Here is a 21,320-nt window from a genome sequence, read left to right as displayed (position 1 = left end):
TATATAGGTATGCACGTCAGATTTGACATCGGTTTTCCACATCGGCGTTAAACTAGACATTGGCTGATACCGATGTTGGCATTTTTAGCTAATATCGACCAATTCCGATATGTTCATCGATATATCGTGCATCCCTAATAAAAATGTTGAATTCATACTGGTAAGTTATAGAAACATTTTATGATATTTTCCAGAATGCAATACTGTCTTCAATCTCGAAGTTGCATTGAATCAAAACCAACTAGTAGCTGAAGGATGGAACTAAATAATAAAAATATTTAAAAAAAAATATATATATATATATATAACCCTACCTTCCCTAATTGAAGTAAACTAATGGACAACAACACAGGCTTTTACTTCCAGATTATACATACTATATACATTTTACAATAGTTATCTTTTGTTTGTTTTTAGTCCCATCCTTCAGCTACTAGTTGGTTTTTGATTCAATGCAACTTTGTGATTGAAGACAGTATTGCATTCTGGAAAATATCATAAAATGTTTCTATAACTTACCAGTATGAATTCAATATTTTCATTAATCAAATCGGAGAGCCAAACAAGAAAAGACATAAGCTCCTGACTCAGATTCTATACTGTTGGTTATTGGCTGCTTCCACAGTAGCATACAGCACATGGTTCAGTACACCACACGTATTACACAAAATGCTTCTGTGTGCTGAATTGTTAAGTGCGTTACCACAGCGTTTACTGGCCAGGAGTGCTGAACAGTCAGGAAATGGATGGATCACTTAATGGCTCCTCATTTGGCTATGGTTAATGTCAGGCTGGCACAAATAAAAGCTTCTCTAATTGCTGCCCATACCTTCATAATCGTAACTAGTCAACTGGGGAAGAGGAAGTCACCGGCGTTTCACAAGATGCCTTTCCTTCCACTTATTACCAAATATTTTTAGCCATTGGCCTTAAATTTCCCTGCCCCTGTGGAAATTGAATTTTAACATCATAATCCTCCTGTTTAGCCCTCTAGATTGAGGGGGGGGGGGTGGTTCTAAGCGAACATATGAAATTGTTTTAAGATGGTCATACCAAGGATTATTTAGCTATTTGATTTTGAATTTAAAGACTCCTTTAAGGTATCTAAAAAATAATATATATATATATAAATGAAGTCGGAAGTTTACATACACCTTAGCCAAATACATTTAATCCCAGTAAAAATTCCCTGTTTTAGTTCAGTTAAGATCACCACTTTATTTTAAGAATGTGAAATGTCAGAATAATAGTTGAGAGAATGATTTATTTCAGCTTTTGTTTCTTTCATCACATTCCCAGTGGGTCAGAAGTTTACGTGCACTCAATTAGTATTTGGTAGCATTGCCTTTTTAAATTGTTTAACTTGGGTCAAACGTGTCAGATAGCTTCCCACAATAAGTTGGGCCCATTCCTCCTGACAGAGCTGGTGTAACTGAGTCAGGTTTGTAGGCTTCCTTGCTTGCACACGCTTTTTCAGTTCTGCCCACAAATGTTCTATAGGTTTGAGGTCAGGGCTTTGTGATGGCCACTCGATTACCTTGACTTTGTTGTCCTTAAGCCATTTTGCCACAACTTTGGAAGTATGGGGTTATTGTCCATTTGGAAGACCCATTTGCGACCAAGCTTTAACTTCCTGACTGATGTCTTGAGATGTTGCTTCGATATATTCACATAATTTTACATCCTCATGAAGCCATCTATTTTATGAAGTGCACCAGTCCCTCCTGCAGCAAAGCACCCCCACAACATGATGCTGCCACCCCCATGCTTCACGGTTGGGATGGTGCTCTTCAGCTTGCAAGCCTCCCCCTTTTTCCTCCAAACATAACGATGGTCATTATGGCCAAACAGTTCTATTCTTGTTTCATCAGACCAGAGGACATTTCTCCAAAAAGTACGATCTTTGTCCCCATGTGGAGCTGTGGCTTCTTCCTTGCTGAGCGGCCTTTTAGGTTATGTCGATATAGGACTCGTTTTACTGTGGATATAGATACTTTTGTACCTGTTTCCTCCAGCATCTTCACAAGATCCTGTGCTGCTGTTCTGGGATTGATTTGCACTTTTCACACATACGTTAATCTCTAGGAGACAGAACGCGTCTCCTTCCTGGGCGGTATGATGGCTGCGTGGTCCCATGGTGTTTATACTTGCATACTATTGTTTGGACAGATGAACGTGGTACCTTCAGGCATTTGGAAATTGCTAACAAATTCACTACATGGAACAATAGATGGTTCCAAAAAACATCTAAAGGAAGTTTGTTCTGACATGTCTGTGATTTATATAAGAAAGATCAGGAAATGTATTTCTTTTTTACATGTATTTATCCCCTTAGTTTAAGTGCCTAAAATATCTCCATATATACTTCCATTCATTTAAAAAAAAAAAAAATGTTTAACTGGTACCAGGGACTTTCAGACGAGGCTTGTGGGTATCCTAGAGCGAAATGGAGAGAGACACCTTTCAATAGTGGTCATAACCGTTTGGATACTACAGACATTTTCGTGAGAAGACCGATTTGTCTCATGGTCTGACAAACACCGCTCTAGCTCTGCCACCTTTCACTGCAGATACAGAAGGGCAATATCAGTGTATTGAGAAGCAACCCATGCAAAAATCTTATCTTAAAGAACAGACCGACGTAAACAACTCTTTCCTATTTTGTTTATTTAGCTTCAATTCAAAGACCATTTTGAGAAAATGGTTGTCATTTAACAAGTTATTGCAAAATGACAGTCAAAACAAAGTTCATGGCTGTTATTATGACATGTATTACACAATTTATTTTTGTCCATCTGTTTGGCTGCAGACTAGTGCAGTAGAAGTAAATAAGGAGTCAATGTGTGACTTTACATTTCTTCAAAGGTTCTCTTTTCCCGTCGGCCATAATCAAGTCTTTGATTGCATAATAACATGTTGGGTAGGGGAACGTTGGCTACATTTCGACCGGACCCTTAAGACTCAAAGGCAAAGCTGACGAATGTACAGTAGCCTATATGCCGACGAGCTGGTTAGTGTAGTGTGCTACTAGCACTACTAGTGTAGTGTGCTACTATGTAGTGCAAGGAAGACTGTAGACGTGGAGGAAGAGCAAAGGGAAAGTTTTACCCACGTTGACATGGACCTGGTGGGGTGTAGGGGATTCAGGGATAATGACGGGGAGAAGAGGGGAGTGAGTGGGGTTTTGGGAACGGGGAAAGCTGCCAAACCCTCTGATGGCTCACATATGCCTTGGTGGTGGGCCTTGTGGCTTTGGTATAGGGGTTAAGCGGGACATGCAATGGGATTTTTTGAACTGTGGCCGCGAGATGGTTGCAAGGAGACAAAAGGAAGGATCAAGAGTGGCTGGCGTGGCACTGTCCAGCCTCATGAAGTCATTGTTCAACTATGCTAGTAGTTTCGGCTGCAGCCAGCAGGGTCTGCAGTGCAGTTCTCCTGCTCTCTGAAAGCAGCTTCTGTGACTTCCAACTCTGCAGGGTATGGTTGGGTGATTTTGAATTGATGGCAAAACCTGCCTCTTTGACCTAGGCCTGCCATTTCGGAGGAATTCCAGGCAATTGAGGTTTGTTGGACTGAAAACAAACTTGGGCAGAAATATTACCAATGTTTCCACTAATTAAAAACATTTGTCACTCCACTGTTATAGTTTCTCCTTCCTTAGTTCAGTTAAGGTGGTGGAATTCTCTCAATGCCCTACCTGCATAGTCTTGAGTACCAGTCCCTTTGGCAAGCTTGCCACTCCTTGTCATTGATAAAGAATTTCTAACAAAGTCAAAAACAAACATTTAGCTGTTAGCTAATTGTTGTAGTTTAGATTTTAAGCCTCAAAAAGTTATTTTGTGGTTCTAATTGCAGTATGAATTTATACTGAGCTAGCAACTTTTGACACAGGTTTGTCCGGGCAAACATGGTTTCTTAGCAGCCGGATAGGTCTAGCTCAAATTTCTAGCACAATCACCACTCAATCTGCCCACAAGGTTTGAAAAACTAGCCACAAAAAATGGATGCACTGCGAGAGGAGTTGTCACATTTATACAAACCCTTTTTCCATAACATGCTGACCGGACACGTCGCGTGCGCGAACGTCGCAAAATAAATGTAGAAATCCATGTTATTCAATTATTGCACCCACACTGCTCGCGCGCGCCAACGAGCGTCTGCGACGCCAAGGGCTAAAATAGAACTCATTCCTATTTCTGATGCATATTGCGCTGCAAGTCCTGCCTCTCCCATCTCCTCATTGGTTTATAGAAGCAGGTACCCACGTGCCATCTCCTCATTGGTTATACCCACGTGGGTGATTGAAATACGAATTGTTTTGCCGGTAGTCGTGGTAATACAATGAAAGTTTAGATACATCACCATATAAATTAAACTATGAAAAAGCCTGGAAGGAGGAGAGATGACTAGAAACGATTCGGTTGGCTGTTTTATGTGTGGATTAATTGTCGGAGTAGAGGTCCTTGTGCATTTCAGGTAAAATAACAACTCGATGTTTATATCCCAGGACAAATTAGCTAGCAACAGCAAGCTAGCTAAATAGGACAAATTAACGTTAGCTAGCAAGTGCAAGCTAACTAGCTAAATTGCCATACATGTTTAATGCTTTTTGACCTGTCCCCAAATTAATGTCATTGGTTCAGAGTTTGTTTTGATATTTTAACCTGCGTGTCGTGATCGCGTTTGGTGTGGGGGGGCAAAATACATTTATGCACGATAGCGCACGCGCGCAGCAGGTTTGGGTTCCGTGTAATTATTGTGAGCTAACGCCACATAAAAGGAATTTGAATATGCCGCGAGAGATCATTTATCTTTATTAAATTTGGCAGATAATTTTCCACCAGTGGATGTCGTTTTAACTCGTTTGACAGCATTTAAATAATCCCTTTCCGCATAGTTATATATAAATCCGACAGTTTTGAGTGAAATTTGTATCACTCAATCCCAAACATTGGGCTATTTTCTGGCAATTGTGCCATCATTATGAGCCCAATGTTAAGACTACAACCCGTTTTATAAATGGCCTATTTGCAAGATTGACTTGTTATTTCAATAGGCAAAATCTGTGTTTATGATTGTAATTCTATTTTGCATAGCTAGATACAGGTAGCCTGTAGCTCCTTATAGGCCTACATAATATGGCCTACAGTAGCCTAGGCAAGATGTAAACTGAACAAGTGCTTGTGTTGCCCAATAACCTGCTGGAATAGGCTACTGAGGATGGTGTCGTCATTTTCAATCGCTGAATCAAATATTAATAATATGGATATGAACTGAATAGGCCAATGCTTGTCTTTTTTACCTGTAGCCTAATCTGACGTTTTCTAACAGCTGATCGGCAATTGCAATAGAGCTTTGACCATGATCACAATTGATAACTTCCAATTTAATTAACTAAACATGGCCATTAATAATTGCATAACACAACGCTACAACAACAAACTGAAGTCATACGATATTTACAAAATATTTGCTAGCTCCAGTTAGGCTACACAAGTGGCACCAACTGATTTGCAATTTCAACATTTATTGTATCAAATGGTAGGCTACAGAAGCCTACAATGACATAAATCAATAGGCCACTTGATGGCCAACATATGCAAACGTTTCATTGTGGACTTTTCCCCATAACCGAAGCATGCAAGGGAGTTCCATAACTTCCATTTCAAATTTCCACTCGCGCAGCGCTCAAACCCAAGAACTGAGCATGCGTAAAACCCTTCGCTTGATACGGTTTTCCATAAGCAAAGTCGACACAGAATGCAGTTTAAACAGCCTCCGAGCGAATTTATCTAGTGTGCCATACATTCCCCAGGGCTTTGTCGCCTTTATTTCTTGACCCACATCAGTTCTATTGCGTTAATGTTTTATGGACAAAGGGTTGGAAATAAGTGTCTCCATAATGATAATCTAAATAGCCTACATGCAACCAATGATTTATATATACATCGTTGCATACAACTGGTTAAAAGTTGTCACCTCGGCTGCAGCGATTTCAACACACACACACCCCTCCAGCCCTCGCTGCCACTCACTCAGCAACAGCCTCCTCACTGTCTGATAGTCCGCAGCAGCAGGTCACGGTGAAGTACCCCAAAAACCCGCGACCAATACATTTTCACCTGCGACTTCGTTTTCAAAGTAGCCCAATTTACGGGAAAATTTCAGATAGGATAACCTTGTGGGGAAAAAGTGATGGTTCCAATATTTGCATAATCGTTGTGATTGGAGGATAGCTGTGAGGGTGATTGAATCAGGATCAACTCCTCTTTCCTAGAGCTCATTAATGTTCATATTTGAAGATGGCAGAAAGGACATTTTCTTTGGCACATGACATGGGAGTACAGGGAGTGGATTAGCTAAAGACTGGTACCTAGGCTACTACCTACATGCCTTACCAAGCAAGCTGTCATTGTACAGGGTTCATATTGTTCAGCTTGACTTGTGCCCCAGAAGCACAATATCACTTTGGCCAGATTTGGCATGCCTTGGCCCTGGGCCTGCCAGTGTTGACAGGAAAACGTTGGGGAAGTAAGTCACGCTGACCTGATATTTTTCTCCCTTACCCTCTGTGCCACAGTGTAGTGCCTTTGCTGAGGGAGTCCATCGGGATTCTGATGCAGCGGACTCCGCCCTCTCTGGACAATGCCCTGCCAGAATGCTACCAGAGGGTAAGTGCTGCACAACCATGCCTCAACCATACCCTCACGTCAATGTTGAACATGTTAAATGTTTAACAAGGGGAAATGGTCATATAAATCTAGGTGTGAACTGTGTGTTTGCAGGTGCAGCAGTTGCAGGGTATGTACAATCTGCAGGAGCCTCACTTCTGGACCCTATGCACAGATGTCTACATTGGCACAGTCAAGCTGCTAATTGCACCCGACGCTGACAGCAAATGGATTCTAAGCCAAACGCACAACATTTTCACACAGGTAGGAGAGGAACTCATTCTCCTACAAATACACACACTGATTAGCCAGCAGCTGATGGGAAACCGCAAAATCACTAGTAACATTGGAACATGTGTAATTTACTTATTATACAATGGGTGGGTCTAATCCTGAATAATGATTGGTTAAAAGAGCATTCCAGTTGTCTATTCCACAAGTTACCACCGGCTAAATATATGATGCCTATTTACTCTGTTCCATCTGACTGCGCAATCCACTGTCTCATTAGCCCTGCCAGGCTTGATCTCCACTATAAAAACCATCTAGACATTCTCACATTTCTTAAACTAACATTTCGTTTTCAACAGCAGAGTTTTGTATCAACCTTGTTGTCTGACATTTGCAACATTGTTTCAATATTCGATCTTCAGCTATCCCATAGTAATGAACATGTAGGGTTCGGAGTCGGGACGAGAAAGGCAGGCAGCGTTTCTCAGCCAGTCAAAATCATGAATCAGCTGGCATCATTTTTATGGATATATACAAAGAAATGTAAAACGAAACGAAGTGCAGCTAGTTTGCAGTCTTTCCAGCTTCAGTGTTTGAAGTGATTATGTTAGCTGTGCTGTTGGCTAGCTCCTCTAAACAACAGTGTCCTGATGAGAGCACATTTTCTATACCAGGTGAAATCGCGCCTCATTAGCTCATTGTTATGGATCCAAATCAATGTCACTAGAAAACAGCTTATGCAGCTACTGTCGTTATTCTTTTGATGTGACTGGAAGTTAGCCGTAGTTGGCTAGCAAGCAAGAGATAAGAACGTTGCCAGCCAGTATGGCAATGGAACATTTAGAACAGACAACTGGGTCGCATCCATAGATAAAGAACAAAAAGACTGAACGACTTGGTCGCGTCTCTGGCAACCGAACCAATAGAACGAACGACCAGCCGGCTTGGGTAGCAACCATAGATGTGTCGAGACTATATCTTGTGGATGGATGAATAAATTAATCAAAATATGTCAATCATAATTTGAATATGTTGGTAACCCGTTGTATAAAAGTGATAATGCCCTTGAAGCCGGTGTTTGGAAGATATATTGGCACATCCTCCAAACACCGGCTTTGAGGGCATGATCACTTAAATAACCGCCAACTGGTCAGCAGACTAAATGGTTTATTGGACAGACAATCGGTCTATTCAAGTCCAGGTGGAAGGTTTGAGAAACAAAGATGTAGCAGCCGAGTATTAAGCGCTCTGCCATTACCACTAGACCATCTTAACGTTATTAGAATTACATTACACCTGTACTAGGTAATGACAGGCCACAGAAATGTCAGACATTAAAGGAAAACATCTTCACTGTTGTGACAGGTGTTAATGCAAATCGTGACTGGTTTTCTCCATTGTACTTGTCCACAGGCTGGAGTACGGCAACTGTATGTCCAGATAGAAGTGGCAACGATGTAGGACTCGTTCCTCATATCTCCCTGGGACCAAAGCCTCTGTGTGCTGCTGTGGGGTTTCCTCCCCACCCTTTACCCCCTTTACCCCGCATCTCTCTGGGTTTTAAAGTCCACATCATAAACCAAGGACTAAGACGGAAGCAGCTACAGGACAAGTACACTTTGACTCTTGAGAGGGCACAAGAAAATGGGGGAAACCAAAACTTGCCAATTATGTGACGTCTGCGGGGAAAACGAGAACTTTGCACACACCCATTCTACTGTTTAGGAAGTGTTTATCTTAATGTCAGAGACCTATTTTGGTTTTATCTTTTTTTTTTCTTCTCCCCATTTTAAGTTGGGATTTTAATTAATTTGTAACTATTGTCTGCGTTAAAGTACACTTCAATTGACATTCGTGTTAAGCCCTGCAACCATGTAAGATCCATAGATAGTCTATTTTTATACGTCCATATCAGTCACACACAATTAATAAGGGGCATATTCCATTTGGCCATTTAGTTGCACTTTGCACACTTGAGCCATTCAACTGTCATTCTGGGTTTAAGTGCCTTTTTCACCAAATCATGGACGATCTGGAAGTCATTCGTTCCCCTATGAGACTGGAATCATGTCCCTTAAGACCCAAAAGGAATCCGATGACCAACATGGGTCTTGTTATTCCAACCCTTTGGTTCCATCCTTGATCCAGCATCTCTTTGAGGGTTGTCATGGTATTTTCCTAAGGGAATATTGTCATAATTCCCTGGACGGCACACAGTGGCTTTATTTTAACCTTGAACAGCTGTGCACGACCTTGTCAAAGAGGATGGTTAAAACCGATGTAAAAATGAAATAAGCCTAAAACCCATGATTTCATTGCCCTCATTGGTCTTTAATGTAATGGGCCAAGTGTGCAGTTGGCCAGTTCCATTCTTATTTTGAAATGTAATAAATGATTTTACTGCATATAATTTAATTTCTCATTACTGGCAGAGGTTGAAATTTGATAGTTTAACTTGAGGAAAAGGTTTGGCACAGATTGCACATCAATGTTTATTCTTCATTTCCATTTATTTGTTAAATGGATATTTGAGAGACATTTTTAAACGTATTTTGCGCAGTTTGTGCTGTCATCCATGATTTCTTATCTGTACATTTTATTTTTGACCATGTCATTAAACTGTTGCATATCAAGTAGGGCTCGACCATCTGTAGCACTGAAGAGCTACAGCTAGTCAGCGTTAGCATTCACGGTAAACGCTGCATATTTCGGCTCAATTGGAAATGACCTTTTTACATTTCAAAAGCTCTGAACTTCAGCAATACGGATGAATCGAGCCCTTTATCTGGAGGAGGAAAGGGAGTTGCCTTATTCTTTAAAAATCTATCCAACTCAGGAGAACAACATGGGAACTAGATGATGAATTTTAAGTGTCATTTAAGCACATCAGTATTAATAAATCAGTGAAATATATGCTTTGGTCTATGTAAGAAATATGTAAAACTTTTAATGCTGGTTTCACAGGCCCAGGTTGACTTTTTGGCAGTAGTGCTGCGCATACCAGAAGATTGCACTTCATTTTCCAAGAATACAAAACATCAAATTACAGGACATCTTAATTTTTACCAAGACACTAATCTGACTCAGTTATGTTCCTCTGTGACCTTTTTCTTCATTTCCTCTTCAATCATGGTAATAACATTTTGATGCCAGAACCAGCTAGCGTTAACACGGGGGATGAGGGATTGTTGGGTCCGATACGATTTATTTTTTCTATTTTTTTCTTAGGGAAGCAAAAGTAATGGATTACCCATAAAATGCATTTGGAAAGTATTCGCAACCCTTCCCTTTCACATTACAGCCTTGTTCTTAATCTACACACAATACCCCACAAAGACAAAGCAAAAACCGAAATACCTTATTTACATGTTCAAACCCTCAATTGAGCTCAGGTGCATCCTGTTTCCACAACTTGATTGGGGTCCACCTGATTTGTACATGATTTAGAAAGGCACACCTGTTTACAGTGCATGTCAGAACAAAACCTTTTCTAAGAAGGATGCAAACTGTGCTGAATGTTAAATACAATGTCTTTTAATGTATGGCTCATCAGGCTTGAATTTTCATGCTGATCAGAGATATTTATATGCTTTAGAATGACAGTTCCGGTGGGAAATACCGGGTTCTCGGGATGGAACGTTTAAATACATAACCCTAATGTCGATCCAGATCTACTGGTGTGTTAGTATCGGTCATCGGCTAGGCGTGTCAAGTCAACAAAAGAAGTTAGCAGGCCTATATGACACATGGTCCTGTGTTAATGTATGGAACTTTTTGTGTGTGCTAGGTCGTTTGTAGATCCTGAGAGTCATTCTTGAGGCGGTATGTGTGCATTAGGAGGTGTACGTTGAGCTGTCGGTCATTCGGAGGTCCTGCAGTGCGTCGGGGGTGGCAGCTGACAAACGCAACATGTCTACCTCCAGCGGGTGCAGGTGACCCGTCACGATCATGGAATGCAGCGGGCCGCCCAGGTCACATGACGCCAGTTGGCAGAGTGTCCCCGCGCGGATGACCTGGTCCTCTGCTCCCACCCTGGCCAGACCCACACATATGGTCTCCTCGCTGATGGCTAGATGGAGAGGCAAATTATTTATTTTTTCTGTCACGTCAAACTATTGTTTAATCATTCAATTCAACATGATAGCAACTCACCTAGGTCATCTCCCCGCTCCCTCCGGTTTTGTACTATCTCCAGGAGCTGCTCAGCCGCCTGGCTCACGGTCATAAACCTGGGCGGTTCATAAATCTTACGGCCCCTTTACAAGAAAAAGAAACAAGGACGTTACTTATGGAGTAACGCAACGCCAATGGGTTCATACTGTCCAGACCTATAAGTGCTGTGGAGGAGACTTCTTCAGAATATAAAAGCTGAATCTAATAACCAGGTGTAGACAAAGCAAGCCCCTTTGTTACCAGTAGAGCCATTCAAAAGGAAGGCGAAAAGGACATGCTATTATGCCAAGCATTCAGTACTGTGCTGAGTAGCTCAGACGGGGCTATTCTCAGCTCTTTCAGCACTCTGAAATCAAGCAGGTTTTTTTCTGGCTATGTTTCACTGTGGCTGTTCTGGTGCTAGATCAGAACTAAAATAACGGTGGAGTCTCGTGTAAATCTCCTACAGTCATAAAATGCTTACAAAGCAAGCCAGAGATCTATTTGATAACTATGTTACTGGAAAGAAAACCTTCACAAATGTGTCTAAATTCCTTGGCCGGGGGGGAAAAGACGGGGTATTTTTTCCTTTGGCTAATACTGTATTGCATGAATCTCTCACTGCGCAAACATTTTAATATTGACCAAAATCATAGGGCATGTTTATTCCATTTCCTAGTAATAATATATATGCACCAGTAAACCTGGGAGAAATTAAGACTCTTTTCTGTCTTAAATGAAAACCATACTTTCCCCCATACATAACCCTTACATGGCAGATTACTGAAGTCCATTTCAGCTTTTATAGATTCACATATAAAACAACTTCCGTGCATGCTCCTGTTGGGAAATGAATTGCAGGACACCGCAAAGTGAACGAGGAGTTGACAACCTTCCTGCAAACCAATACATGATACAGTAACGCATTAGTGTGGCATGAGATGAACTGGCGTCCAAAACAGACATGTCTGTTGATTCTCAAGTGTGAGACAAAGATGTGTTTGGGACCCGTTGTATGTCATCTTTTTTTTTAAATACATGCAGGAGATTAAAATACTAAATGTATTTCCTGAATCTGGCCCAATGAGACGACACTGACGACAGATTGTGTGTCCAAGTCAAACAAACCACTGTATTTCTTTTGGACTCACTGGCCTGGCCCGTCTCCAGCTGCCAGTATAAATGTATGTTAAGTGAACGTCTGCAATAAACCTCAACTCTGCTCCGTTTCAGAGTCCTGCTGGATAGAAACTCCACTGACCAGATATAAATCAGACAGCCCACTCCCAGACAGTCCAGCGCAGGAGGGGGAAAGGAGAGACTTACCTCATGAGGTTCTCCATGGACTGCTCTTTGACTTTGATATCTGCGGACAAAAAAGGACGGCTGTGGAGGTAATGAACCATTTCACAGATGTGGACAATTCCTTTTCCCCTCAAACTGGCCATGAACAACACATCTTGACAAATTACCCAAGGCCAGCTTGAGGAACTAAATATCCCTTTAAGTCTTCCATGGTCACCCTTAAGCCATTCCATTTTCAGGAAAATTTTACGCTCCAGGAGAATACAAAACCCCACCAGAATAATAATCATACATCATTTTGTTGAATAATATGAACGGTCAATAATCCTTACACAAAGACCATCAAAATCTTACCCAAACATTATTATTGAAAAAAATTATGAATCAGTATTAATCAAACAGGAACAATGGTCCTGCTAGTTTCATTACAGTGATGAGGTTTCCCTCTGTCATGTAGATGTATGGAGTGCATGTTGTCCTGGGAAGTCATGATAGATGACCCAATCAGAGTTGTGCGTGCGTCTGCTTTTGTTGTCTGCGCTCGTTCTTCATCCTTTTAGAATCGTGCCCTTTGCTTCACGGGTGTGGAGTTGACTTGGCTAATGCCAGGCTTTCCGATCCACTAGTGAATAATGGGGTTCATATCGGTGAGCTCACAAGCGCACACCCTTCTGCAGCTGGGGCCACACCTGGGGACACATAGGGAACTTAGCCCACAGAAACAATAAGGGTGTGACCCAAAACCGTCTCCGCTTCAACCAGCATCCATTACCTCGAATTATAGGGCTCTCCCATGTGAGGTTCATAGGGGACCGGGGGGGCAACCCTCTGCGTCCAAACAAAAATCTCTTGCACAAATAAACATAAATTATGAGCGTTCGGGCCATCTGCCTCTGCAGTCACAGCCGCCTTCCCATTACAGAAACCAACTCCCCAGTCTACTACTGTGGCTGTGATTGAGGACTGTTTAATATGCACCCAGGGGATGACAGACACAGGAGGGAATAGGTCTTGGAGTAGAAACAGTCATAATGAGGGCTTTGTTCGGTCCCAGCCTCCCAGAGATGAAAGTGTGTAGAACTGACTGGCTGGCACACACACACACACTATATCCTCCCTCCTTTCCTCCACCTGGAAGGCAGATCCAGCACCTTGACTGGAAGTAGGTCTGGCAGAATATGAGCTCTGAGGGACTGCCTGGAGAATCACTCAGACACACGTGTGCACGGATGTGACCTCCCATGTTTCCTCACCATGTGCTCAGGTGTGACCAGACCCAATGTTACCATAGCGTGAGCGGTCCATAATGTTTACAGTGTGTTACGGTTACGGGCATACTGTATGTATGCTATTCTGTAGGGACGATACCAGTATCGCGATACTCGTTAGTATAGTGGCAAAGGAAACAAAGCGGATTTAACTTCTTGATGAAAACAGCCCTAATGTTGGGAACAAACATTATGTTGTCATCCAGAGTCACATTTATGTATTTTCCAAGCTACAGCACACAATATTTTACAAACAGCTGGTTTTTAAATGGCCAAAGAGTTTTTACTGCTTCGTGTTTTAATTTTTGCCATGGGGGAAAAAAATATTGCAATACTGGTATCGTCTCAGCCCTACTATTCTGTACAGATTTTCCACTTCGTATTTTTTTCACGGTCCATATTAGGACAGTCACTTGACTCCTAATATGGACACCGCATCACTGGATGTTTGTACTGATTTGGTTGGTTACTAAAAGAGGTGAAACTGTAGGACTCACCAAGCAGACATAGTGTGTGCATCCCCAGGTCCCTGTTCTTCTTGATTTTATCATAGAAGCTTTCCGGTCTCCAGGTGTCTGTCCAGAACACAATGGACACCGTCTCTCCAAAGTTGTACAGCTGTCCAAAAGTAATGTACACAACGTGATTTAAGACTTGTCTTCTACTCAGGGTATCTTAGTACAGCAGCATTGGGTGTGAATGGTCAGTTTCTCAAATAAAGAGTTTGTGGCTCTGGTTCACTTGTCTGACAATGTGTGGATGTCTGAGTGCTCCTGTGAGCTTATCGATTGATTTGTGTGTGTGTGTGTGTGTGTAGAGCACAATGATGTCTCGTGAGCAGGCCGTGATTGCTGCAGCAGACTGGATTGCACTAAGTGTCCCAAGGTGCTTCCTGTTATTCAGAGTGTGAAAAATCACATGGCACTCTGAGCCGCGGCATGCTTGATACAGCACGGCGACCCATAAACATGCATTGGGACCCTACCTAACTCACCCTTCCCCCAATAAGCTAATAAGAGCACTGCAGTGCAAGACCAATACACCGTTGACTTGAGCTAGACAAAACACTTGATATGGCTGGTCTCAATGTATTTTCTAAAACATTTCTTACCATTTAAAATTCTGAGTTAGAGAGCGATTGTAATACCTCATTTTAGCCATCTATTTACATCTCATTTGAAACCAATGTCAAATTGATATACTGATGTTTGGCAAAACATGCTAATTCTCCACCCACATATTCTCAGTCATCTGAACTGAAGTTGGTCATTTTCTTTAAAAGAAATTGGTAGTATAACAGGGAAGACAATTAAAATGCACAACCAATTCAAAGGTAAATTATACAGGCACGTATAGAATAGAACACCCCTCCCCTGAGGGATATGGTGAAACACACTAGGTTGACAGGCAGGGAACACACAAAACCTTGATCCCTGCGATGGGCACGTCCTTCATTAGAATAGCAAAGCCTCCTTCTCTCCTGTCATTGCTCACTGGCAGTGGCTTTGAGTTGCCAGATCGCTTCCAATTAGTGCGTCTGATGCACGCCCAAGGAGCGTCACTACCCACTAATGACAACCCTGGTGCGCTAACACTAACGTTAGCAACTGGATAAGAGCGTCTGCTAAATGACTTAAATGTAAATGTAAATGTAATGTAAATGCAACACTAATCCGTGAGGTACTGGAAAGAGACTACACTAGACGCCCCCCCATCACATCAGAGGCAGGGTGGGACAGCTGGGGGGCCCCATGCTCACAATGCACCCCTGACAGGTCAATGCAAGGCCACATTATGGATGTCCTGGGCTGAGCTGTGTATTAAGAGAGATTGGTGCAGCTCTGCCATTTCAGTCCATAGTCTCCGCATGGATTTTCTTTCCCAATGGCAATTATGCTCTTTGATTGCCTTCATAGGACATTGCTACAGAATGGTTAAGATGATGGGGCATAGAAGACCAGATGTTATAAGCAAAGTAGACAACGTTTCTGCTAATCTGTGTGTTTTAGTTTCCAATAGGTCTTCAAGTGGACGTACCTGGAGGCCGCAGCATCCAACTGCGTTCATGATAGAGGCGTTATGGATGACCCTGTACTGTATCCCAGCATTCACTGCTCTCAGGACCAAGTCACTGTGGGTGGTGGCGCTATAAGAAAAGATGCATCAAGTGTTAAGAGCATGGCATGATGCTGCCTTTCGAAACCTGACAACAAAGTCCAAGCTTTGACCAAAAATGTCACATTGCTGCTCCATTTCCATTCCAAACCAACTGGCAATTTGCTACAGTAAAGGATGGTTATGGTCAGTGAGACTCATTATTCGACTGCCTGATTTATTTATTTCAAAGGCCACACTTGGCCCCAAACCGAATCCTTGGTTTTAGATGTCATTAACTTTATTAAATCCCAACATTTCTTGGAGCAAACCGTGACCGTGATGGAGAGTGGAGAATTTGACTGAACCTCCCCTCCTCCTGGTCAGTGGTTTTGGATGGAAAAAGAGCTGAGCCAAACATTCTGCTGGTCTTCACCATAAAAATAAAAAAAACTTTATTTAACGAGGCAAGTCAGTTAAGAACAAATTCTTATTTTCAATGACGGCCTAGGAACAGTGGGTTAACTGCCTTGTTCAGGGGCAGAACGACAGATTTTTACCTTGTCAGCTTGGGGATTTGATCTTGCAACCCTTCGGTTACTAGTCCAACGCTCTAACTACTCGGCTACCTGCCGCCCCCATGACGTTGAGCACCATTAAAGTAGCTCTAGCAAATGGGAGTGCTGTACAATGAATCAGTGGCTCTTTCCAGAGATTAATCAGTGTTCACACAGCAGTTCGGTTCAACTACTCCCTCCCCAGAACGTTTCCCCACTGGCTCAGAGAGCAAATAGCTGCAAAAACACTTTTATTAATTGTGTGGTGCTCCATTGAGCATCGATGTCATACCAAATGATTTTGTGAGATAGTATTTTTGTAGCAATTTTAATTAGTTCCGTTTCCATTTGTATGGAAAGCAAATGGAAACTGCAGATGATAGTCATTGCGGACTGAAGCATACCAAGGTCATGAGATTTTAAATATTTTTGCAGCGAGGGATGTTGTTCAAATGATGACAAGCATACACTTCCAGCAGGCTTTCAAATGGCAAAGAAAAACAGTGTGATCACCAAAGCAACATTCTCCACTGAAGATTCAGGGTTCTCTTTAGTTATTGATTTATTAAAACCATGTTTTGTAAATGTAAAAAAAAAATGTAGCCTATCCTTTTGTTTACAACTCAAATAGCGAAAGGAAGGAAGGAGTGAGTGGTGTTGATGAGCGTTGTTTACAATGGTACTCCCTTATCAGATAGGGCTATGTCTTACTGATTTACTCATTCCTACTTCATGTGTGCCTCCCCCAGAGAAAAACTGGATGCAACGCTGTCATTTCAACCAGATATCAACCTGTTTGTAATGACGTTTTATCAACCAGATTTCAACCGGTTTGTAATGACGTTATTTTCAATTCCGCTTGTAATCATGTTATTGTATACACTCCCTCAAAACGTGTTGGTACTTTCATTTTCATGACATACTTTACTAAGGTGCGTGTGCGTGTACAGTATGTGTGATATAACGCCTCACTCGTTATATCACACTGTACATACATTAGAGCAGTGGAAATAGGGGAAGTGATATGACGTGTGTGTGTGTTCGTCCCCGTCAGTGGAGGTAATCATGAAATTAACAGATGGAGATCTCTCCTTAGCTTGTCTGAGAAATCACACACACCTGTCATAATGCAAATAAATATATAGCTCATTCCAGTTATCATAAGCATTTATAAAATAAAGGTCCCGTTGTGGCATGCGTTAGGACACTTTACGATGTCGATTATGACATTGTTATGATGCGTCATGAACGACGCATTTTTGTATTGCCTACTGCCTGGGAGACGGAGGGGCTAGTGTAACATTCCTAGGCGCCTTACGATCTCCCAGAAGTCCTTCAATCCTATTGGAGCAGTGGTTAGCAAGTTTATCTACGGCCAGGGACTGCACTTCTATTGTTCACTGCAACATATTTTGAAACTAGCCTGCCAGTAATACTCATAACATAATGAGCGACTTTTCAAGCATGAAAAACAAGTACAGTAATCAATTACCCAAATGGATCTCCCACCACAAGAAATGCTACATCACTGACGTCAGCCCCTTTCAGGATCTCATCAGCCTCCTGTTCCACCATGTCTCTGTCGGCCAGTATCAGCTCCCGTCCATAGTACTCCTCCTACGGTCATAGATCACACTTATTCACGACACATACTGCCTTTTGAATTTGCTTTAAAAACGGTGGATGGACTTTATCTGATGGCAACGATAAAACCTTGATCTCCATCCTGCCAGCTTGAGCTCTGTTTAATGAACGTGCACTGTGTATAAACTTGAGAACTTGTGACTTTTACTCAATTTTAAGAAAACACCATGAGTAGGAAGTGTCAACGCCACACAGTCTATACGATTTCCAGCCATTGGTCATTTCGACTAATGCAACTTTAATGTCATGGAATAGTCTGTATAATATCTTTAACAAGAAGCAAAGACAACATGCACTTCAAGAGGTATTGTACCCTGATGCAGTTATCACATGCTCTGGACTGCATCAGTGGCGACTTCGAAATGGGAGTGATTGTTGTAGCACAGACATGCACAATTTCACCACATGCATGACATAGTGCTACATAATATTCAACCTACCAATGCATCTTTCCCAACTGTCAATATGGACGTGTAGGCTTCCAAGTAGACACGACTGCATTGCTTTACAATTTCTAACCCCTTTACGGTGATGTCCTTTGCATCTCCCAACCCAAGCCCAATAAAGTACAGCATCGCAACGTAGAAATATCACACTTTTTATGAGTTAGCTATATTGGTGGCTAACACCACACGTCATCACAACTGTCTTAATAGCAGGCTAAGGCTAGCTAATTGCTAAACCTAGCAGAAAACAGACCGCTGCCGTTTAAAATATTCCGTTAGTTATGACATAACATATCTAAGCTGGTACCTAGAATACGCTTGCATTTATTATCAGATTCCCTCGTGAATACAAGCCGCAACTACAGTATGGAACTTGAATCCACTTGTCACTAAACGCACGTGTAAACACTATACGATTTCACATACGTCTTGACGCAAAATACTCTTGATTTTACGACACAGTTGCATGTCTTCCTGCAATGTGGGTCCGTTCCAGCCCGCTATTAGAACAGTGGGAGAGCATTCGTCGGTGGAGCATCAGGTAGACTACTTTCGGATTACTTATAAACGTGGACTTTTTTTCAATTTCCTTGTGACTTTAACGTTTTTACAAAGTAAAAGTGAAAAAGGTATAAAATCATAATGTGATGGCATAGTTAAGTGCATGTTCCCGAGTGGCGCAGCGTTCTAAGGTACTGCCTCTCAGTGCTAGAGGCGTCACTGCAGACCCTGGCTGTATCACAACCGTTCGTGATCGGGAGTCCCGTAGGGCGGCGCACAATTGGCCCAGCGTCGTCCGGGTTAGGGGTGGGTTTGGCCGTGGTAGGCCTCATTGTAAAATAAGAATTTGTTCCTAATTGACTTGCCTGGTTAAATAAAGACACATTTAAAATAAATTAAGCATGAAGAGCATACTCAGAATGCAGAGGGCATGCCATCACAGTTCACCAAAACACATTTTCACTTTCTAATGTCACTCTTTCTAAGCATTTACTAGACTCCCTATCAGTATTTATTTAGGCAGAGGAGATCATGGGGTTGTGTTTTGCGCTGAGTGTCCTGTTTAGTGAATGGATACTGTTGCCAAGGTTACAGGCATTGCCCCGGAACTCGACCCCACAGTTTCTCTAATCTGACTGGAATGCGTTTAGAGTTTTGATTCTAGCTGATTCATTATATGTATTGTAAAACAATCCACAGGGAGCAGCACTTTTTATGGAGCTGGTTTGGGCAATACCCAAGCACTTGCATGTTAATGGGAAGGAATGTAGGTGTTTTAGCACCAAAATGTATTAATGTGGAGGCCTGGTTTTGAGTGCAGTTTATTACCTCATCAGTGTACAGTGTTCACAAAGTTGCCCAGAGAATGTGGAGAAGACCTGTAAAGCATCTGTTGTGCAACTTCCTTCCCTTCAATAATGTATTCGACATTATCTGACCAGGTTTCATTATATCAATATAATGTTCAGAAATATGCAGCATTTTGTCACCAAATGTAGAACTTGGGCAATGGGAACCTTGATTTATAGTTAGGGTTTGAGGGTAGAGGCCAACAGTGAGGGGCTTTGTGGGCCTCTGCTTGTCTCTACAGCTCTTTCAAAGAACTGCTTCGAATGGACAGAGTGAGGGAGGCACTGCCATTGTGCTGAGATGGGGAAGCAGTGTGTGTGTGTGTGTGTGTGTTGCCTCCTCTTCCCTCCCACCATCACCAACAGAAAAAACAAAATAAGACATGCCTTTTCCTCTCACCTATGAAACCCGGAGTCTTGTACTCATTTGTCAGAGTTTCAGCTAACACATAATCCATGAAAGTGATGAAAATTCAAATAAACAGAAGTTCTCTCTCACAAGATCAGAGTGTGATATCACTGATACCAAGAGGAGCTAGAGGTAATTAAGGCTACTTTTATAATAATTTCAAGACCGATATGAAATCTGTTGAGATTGCTAATGGCTTCCTACCTGTCGAGGGAGCTGTGGGTAAAAGAGGAAGTGCAACAGAGCGCAGACATACTGTACAACGGACTGGAAAGATCGTCTAGAGCTGATAGCCTGCCATGGTGTGCAAAAACAAATGGAAGGTATTAGCAGAACTGTCTGGGGAAGAGTTCTGTGTTGGAAATCGAATGAGCACCCGCCTAAAGGAAATTATCATCAGGCATTGTTTTGCTGAGGACACATATCCAAAGGTACATCTTTCAAGACCAAGGTGGTCTTCAACACCAATTGAAGTGAGAGTTGAAGGAATTGGAACACATAAGTCTAAGACATATTAACCATCTTGTCCACTCTCCACCACTGAACCACTTGGCAAAAGGTTATTATTTGAATAGCGTATCAAATGTTCTGTTTCTTCATGAGGTTTGATAAGTTACTAATTGAAACATGGTTGTCAATCTTTTATTCCCTTTAACTAGAGGGCAATTCCACAGTAGCGGAATTAATATGTATGCCAAACAAAAACCATTGATTTATGCACTACTTTTGAAAAGAATTCACCGAAAATTTTACACAAAAACACATTTACTGGAAGAACTGTGCAAATGCAAAGTTTGCAATTTCGGTAAAATCTTACTCCTGTTTTTTATGTGACCACATTTTCCAAGAACTTTGTTAAATATCTGCTCCTAATTAAGAGATTAAGATTCAAAGATGTCTGCAGAAAATAATGTGGGTGTCAACTATGACATGAAACCTTGAGTTAGAAAAATCTCTTATGGTTATTGAACTACAGTAAGTGAAGAGGATTTACACCGGTAACATAGTTGTGGTAACGGAATTGCATAWTTATGGATGTGAATGTCATTATTTTCATGGTGATGTATCCTAAATGGATACAGAAAGGTATTTTGGGTATTTTTCTACACACTGGCTATTATTTAATGAGCTCCGCAACCAAGACTGGACTAAATCTGAACCAATCATAGATGTTTATGTTTCACAGGTTTACAC

At 41.8% G+C, this 21,320-nt stretch overlaps 2 protein-coding genes across 3 annotated transcripts in view; one reads left to right on the top strand and one right to left on the bottom strand.

Moving 5' to 3' along the window:
• The window catches only part of LOC111975626 (zinc transporter 7), a 31,418-nt gene extending 22,591 nt beyond the window's left edge, over positions 1 to 8,827 (top strand). For both annotated transcript variants that reach the window (XM_024004057.2, XM_070447493.1), the window contains 3 exons: positions 6,581 to 6,671; positions 6,786 to 6,935; positions 8,316 to 8,827. In XM_024004057.2, coding sequence (XP_023859825.1) covers positions 6,581 to 6,671; positions 6,786 to 6,935; positions 8,316 to 8,363 — 289 coding nt within the window. In that variant the 3' untranslated portion in view covers positions 8,364 to 8,827. The remainder of the gene's footprint in view (positions 1 to 6,580; positions 6,672 to 6,785; positions 6,936 to 8,315) is intronic.
• A 1,750-nt stretch (positions 8,828 to 10,577) lies between these two features.
• LOC111975882 (diphthine methyl ester synthase) lies at positions 10,578 to 18,796 on the bottom strand. The gene is made up of 7 exons (XM_024004549.2): positions 18,363 to 18,796; positions 17,771 to 17,895; positions 15,665 to 15,773; positions 14,125 to 14,245; positions 12,381 to 12,420; positions 11,055 to 11,158; positions 10,578 to 10,971 (listed from the first exon to the last, which is right to left on the bottom strand). Exons 1-7 carry the CDS (start codon positions 18,495 to 18,497, stop codon positions 10,736 to 10,738), a joined length of 870 nt encoding a protein of 289 aa, XP_023860317.1. The 5' UTR covers positions 18,498 to 18,796; the 3' UTR covers positions 10,578 to 10,735.
• Between the last annotated feature and the right edge of the window lie 2,524 nt (positions 18,797 to 21,320).

The sequence above is a fragment of the Salvelinus sp. IW2-2015 genome, linkage group LG16 (assembly GCF_002910315.2).
Source record: "Salvelinus sp. IW2-2015 linkage group LG16, ASM291031v2, whole genome shotgun sequence".
Classification (NCBI taxonomy): Eukaryota; Metazoa; Chordata; class Actinopteri; order Salmoniformes; family Salmonidae; genus Salvelinus; species Salvelinus sp. IW2-2015.
The sequence above is the reverse complement of the archived record's forward strand: the minus strand, read 5'-3'. Positions and strand labels throughout refer to the sequence as shown.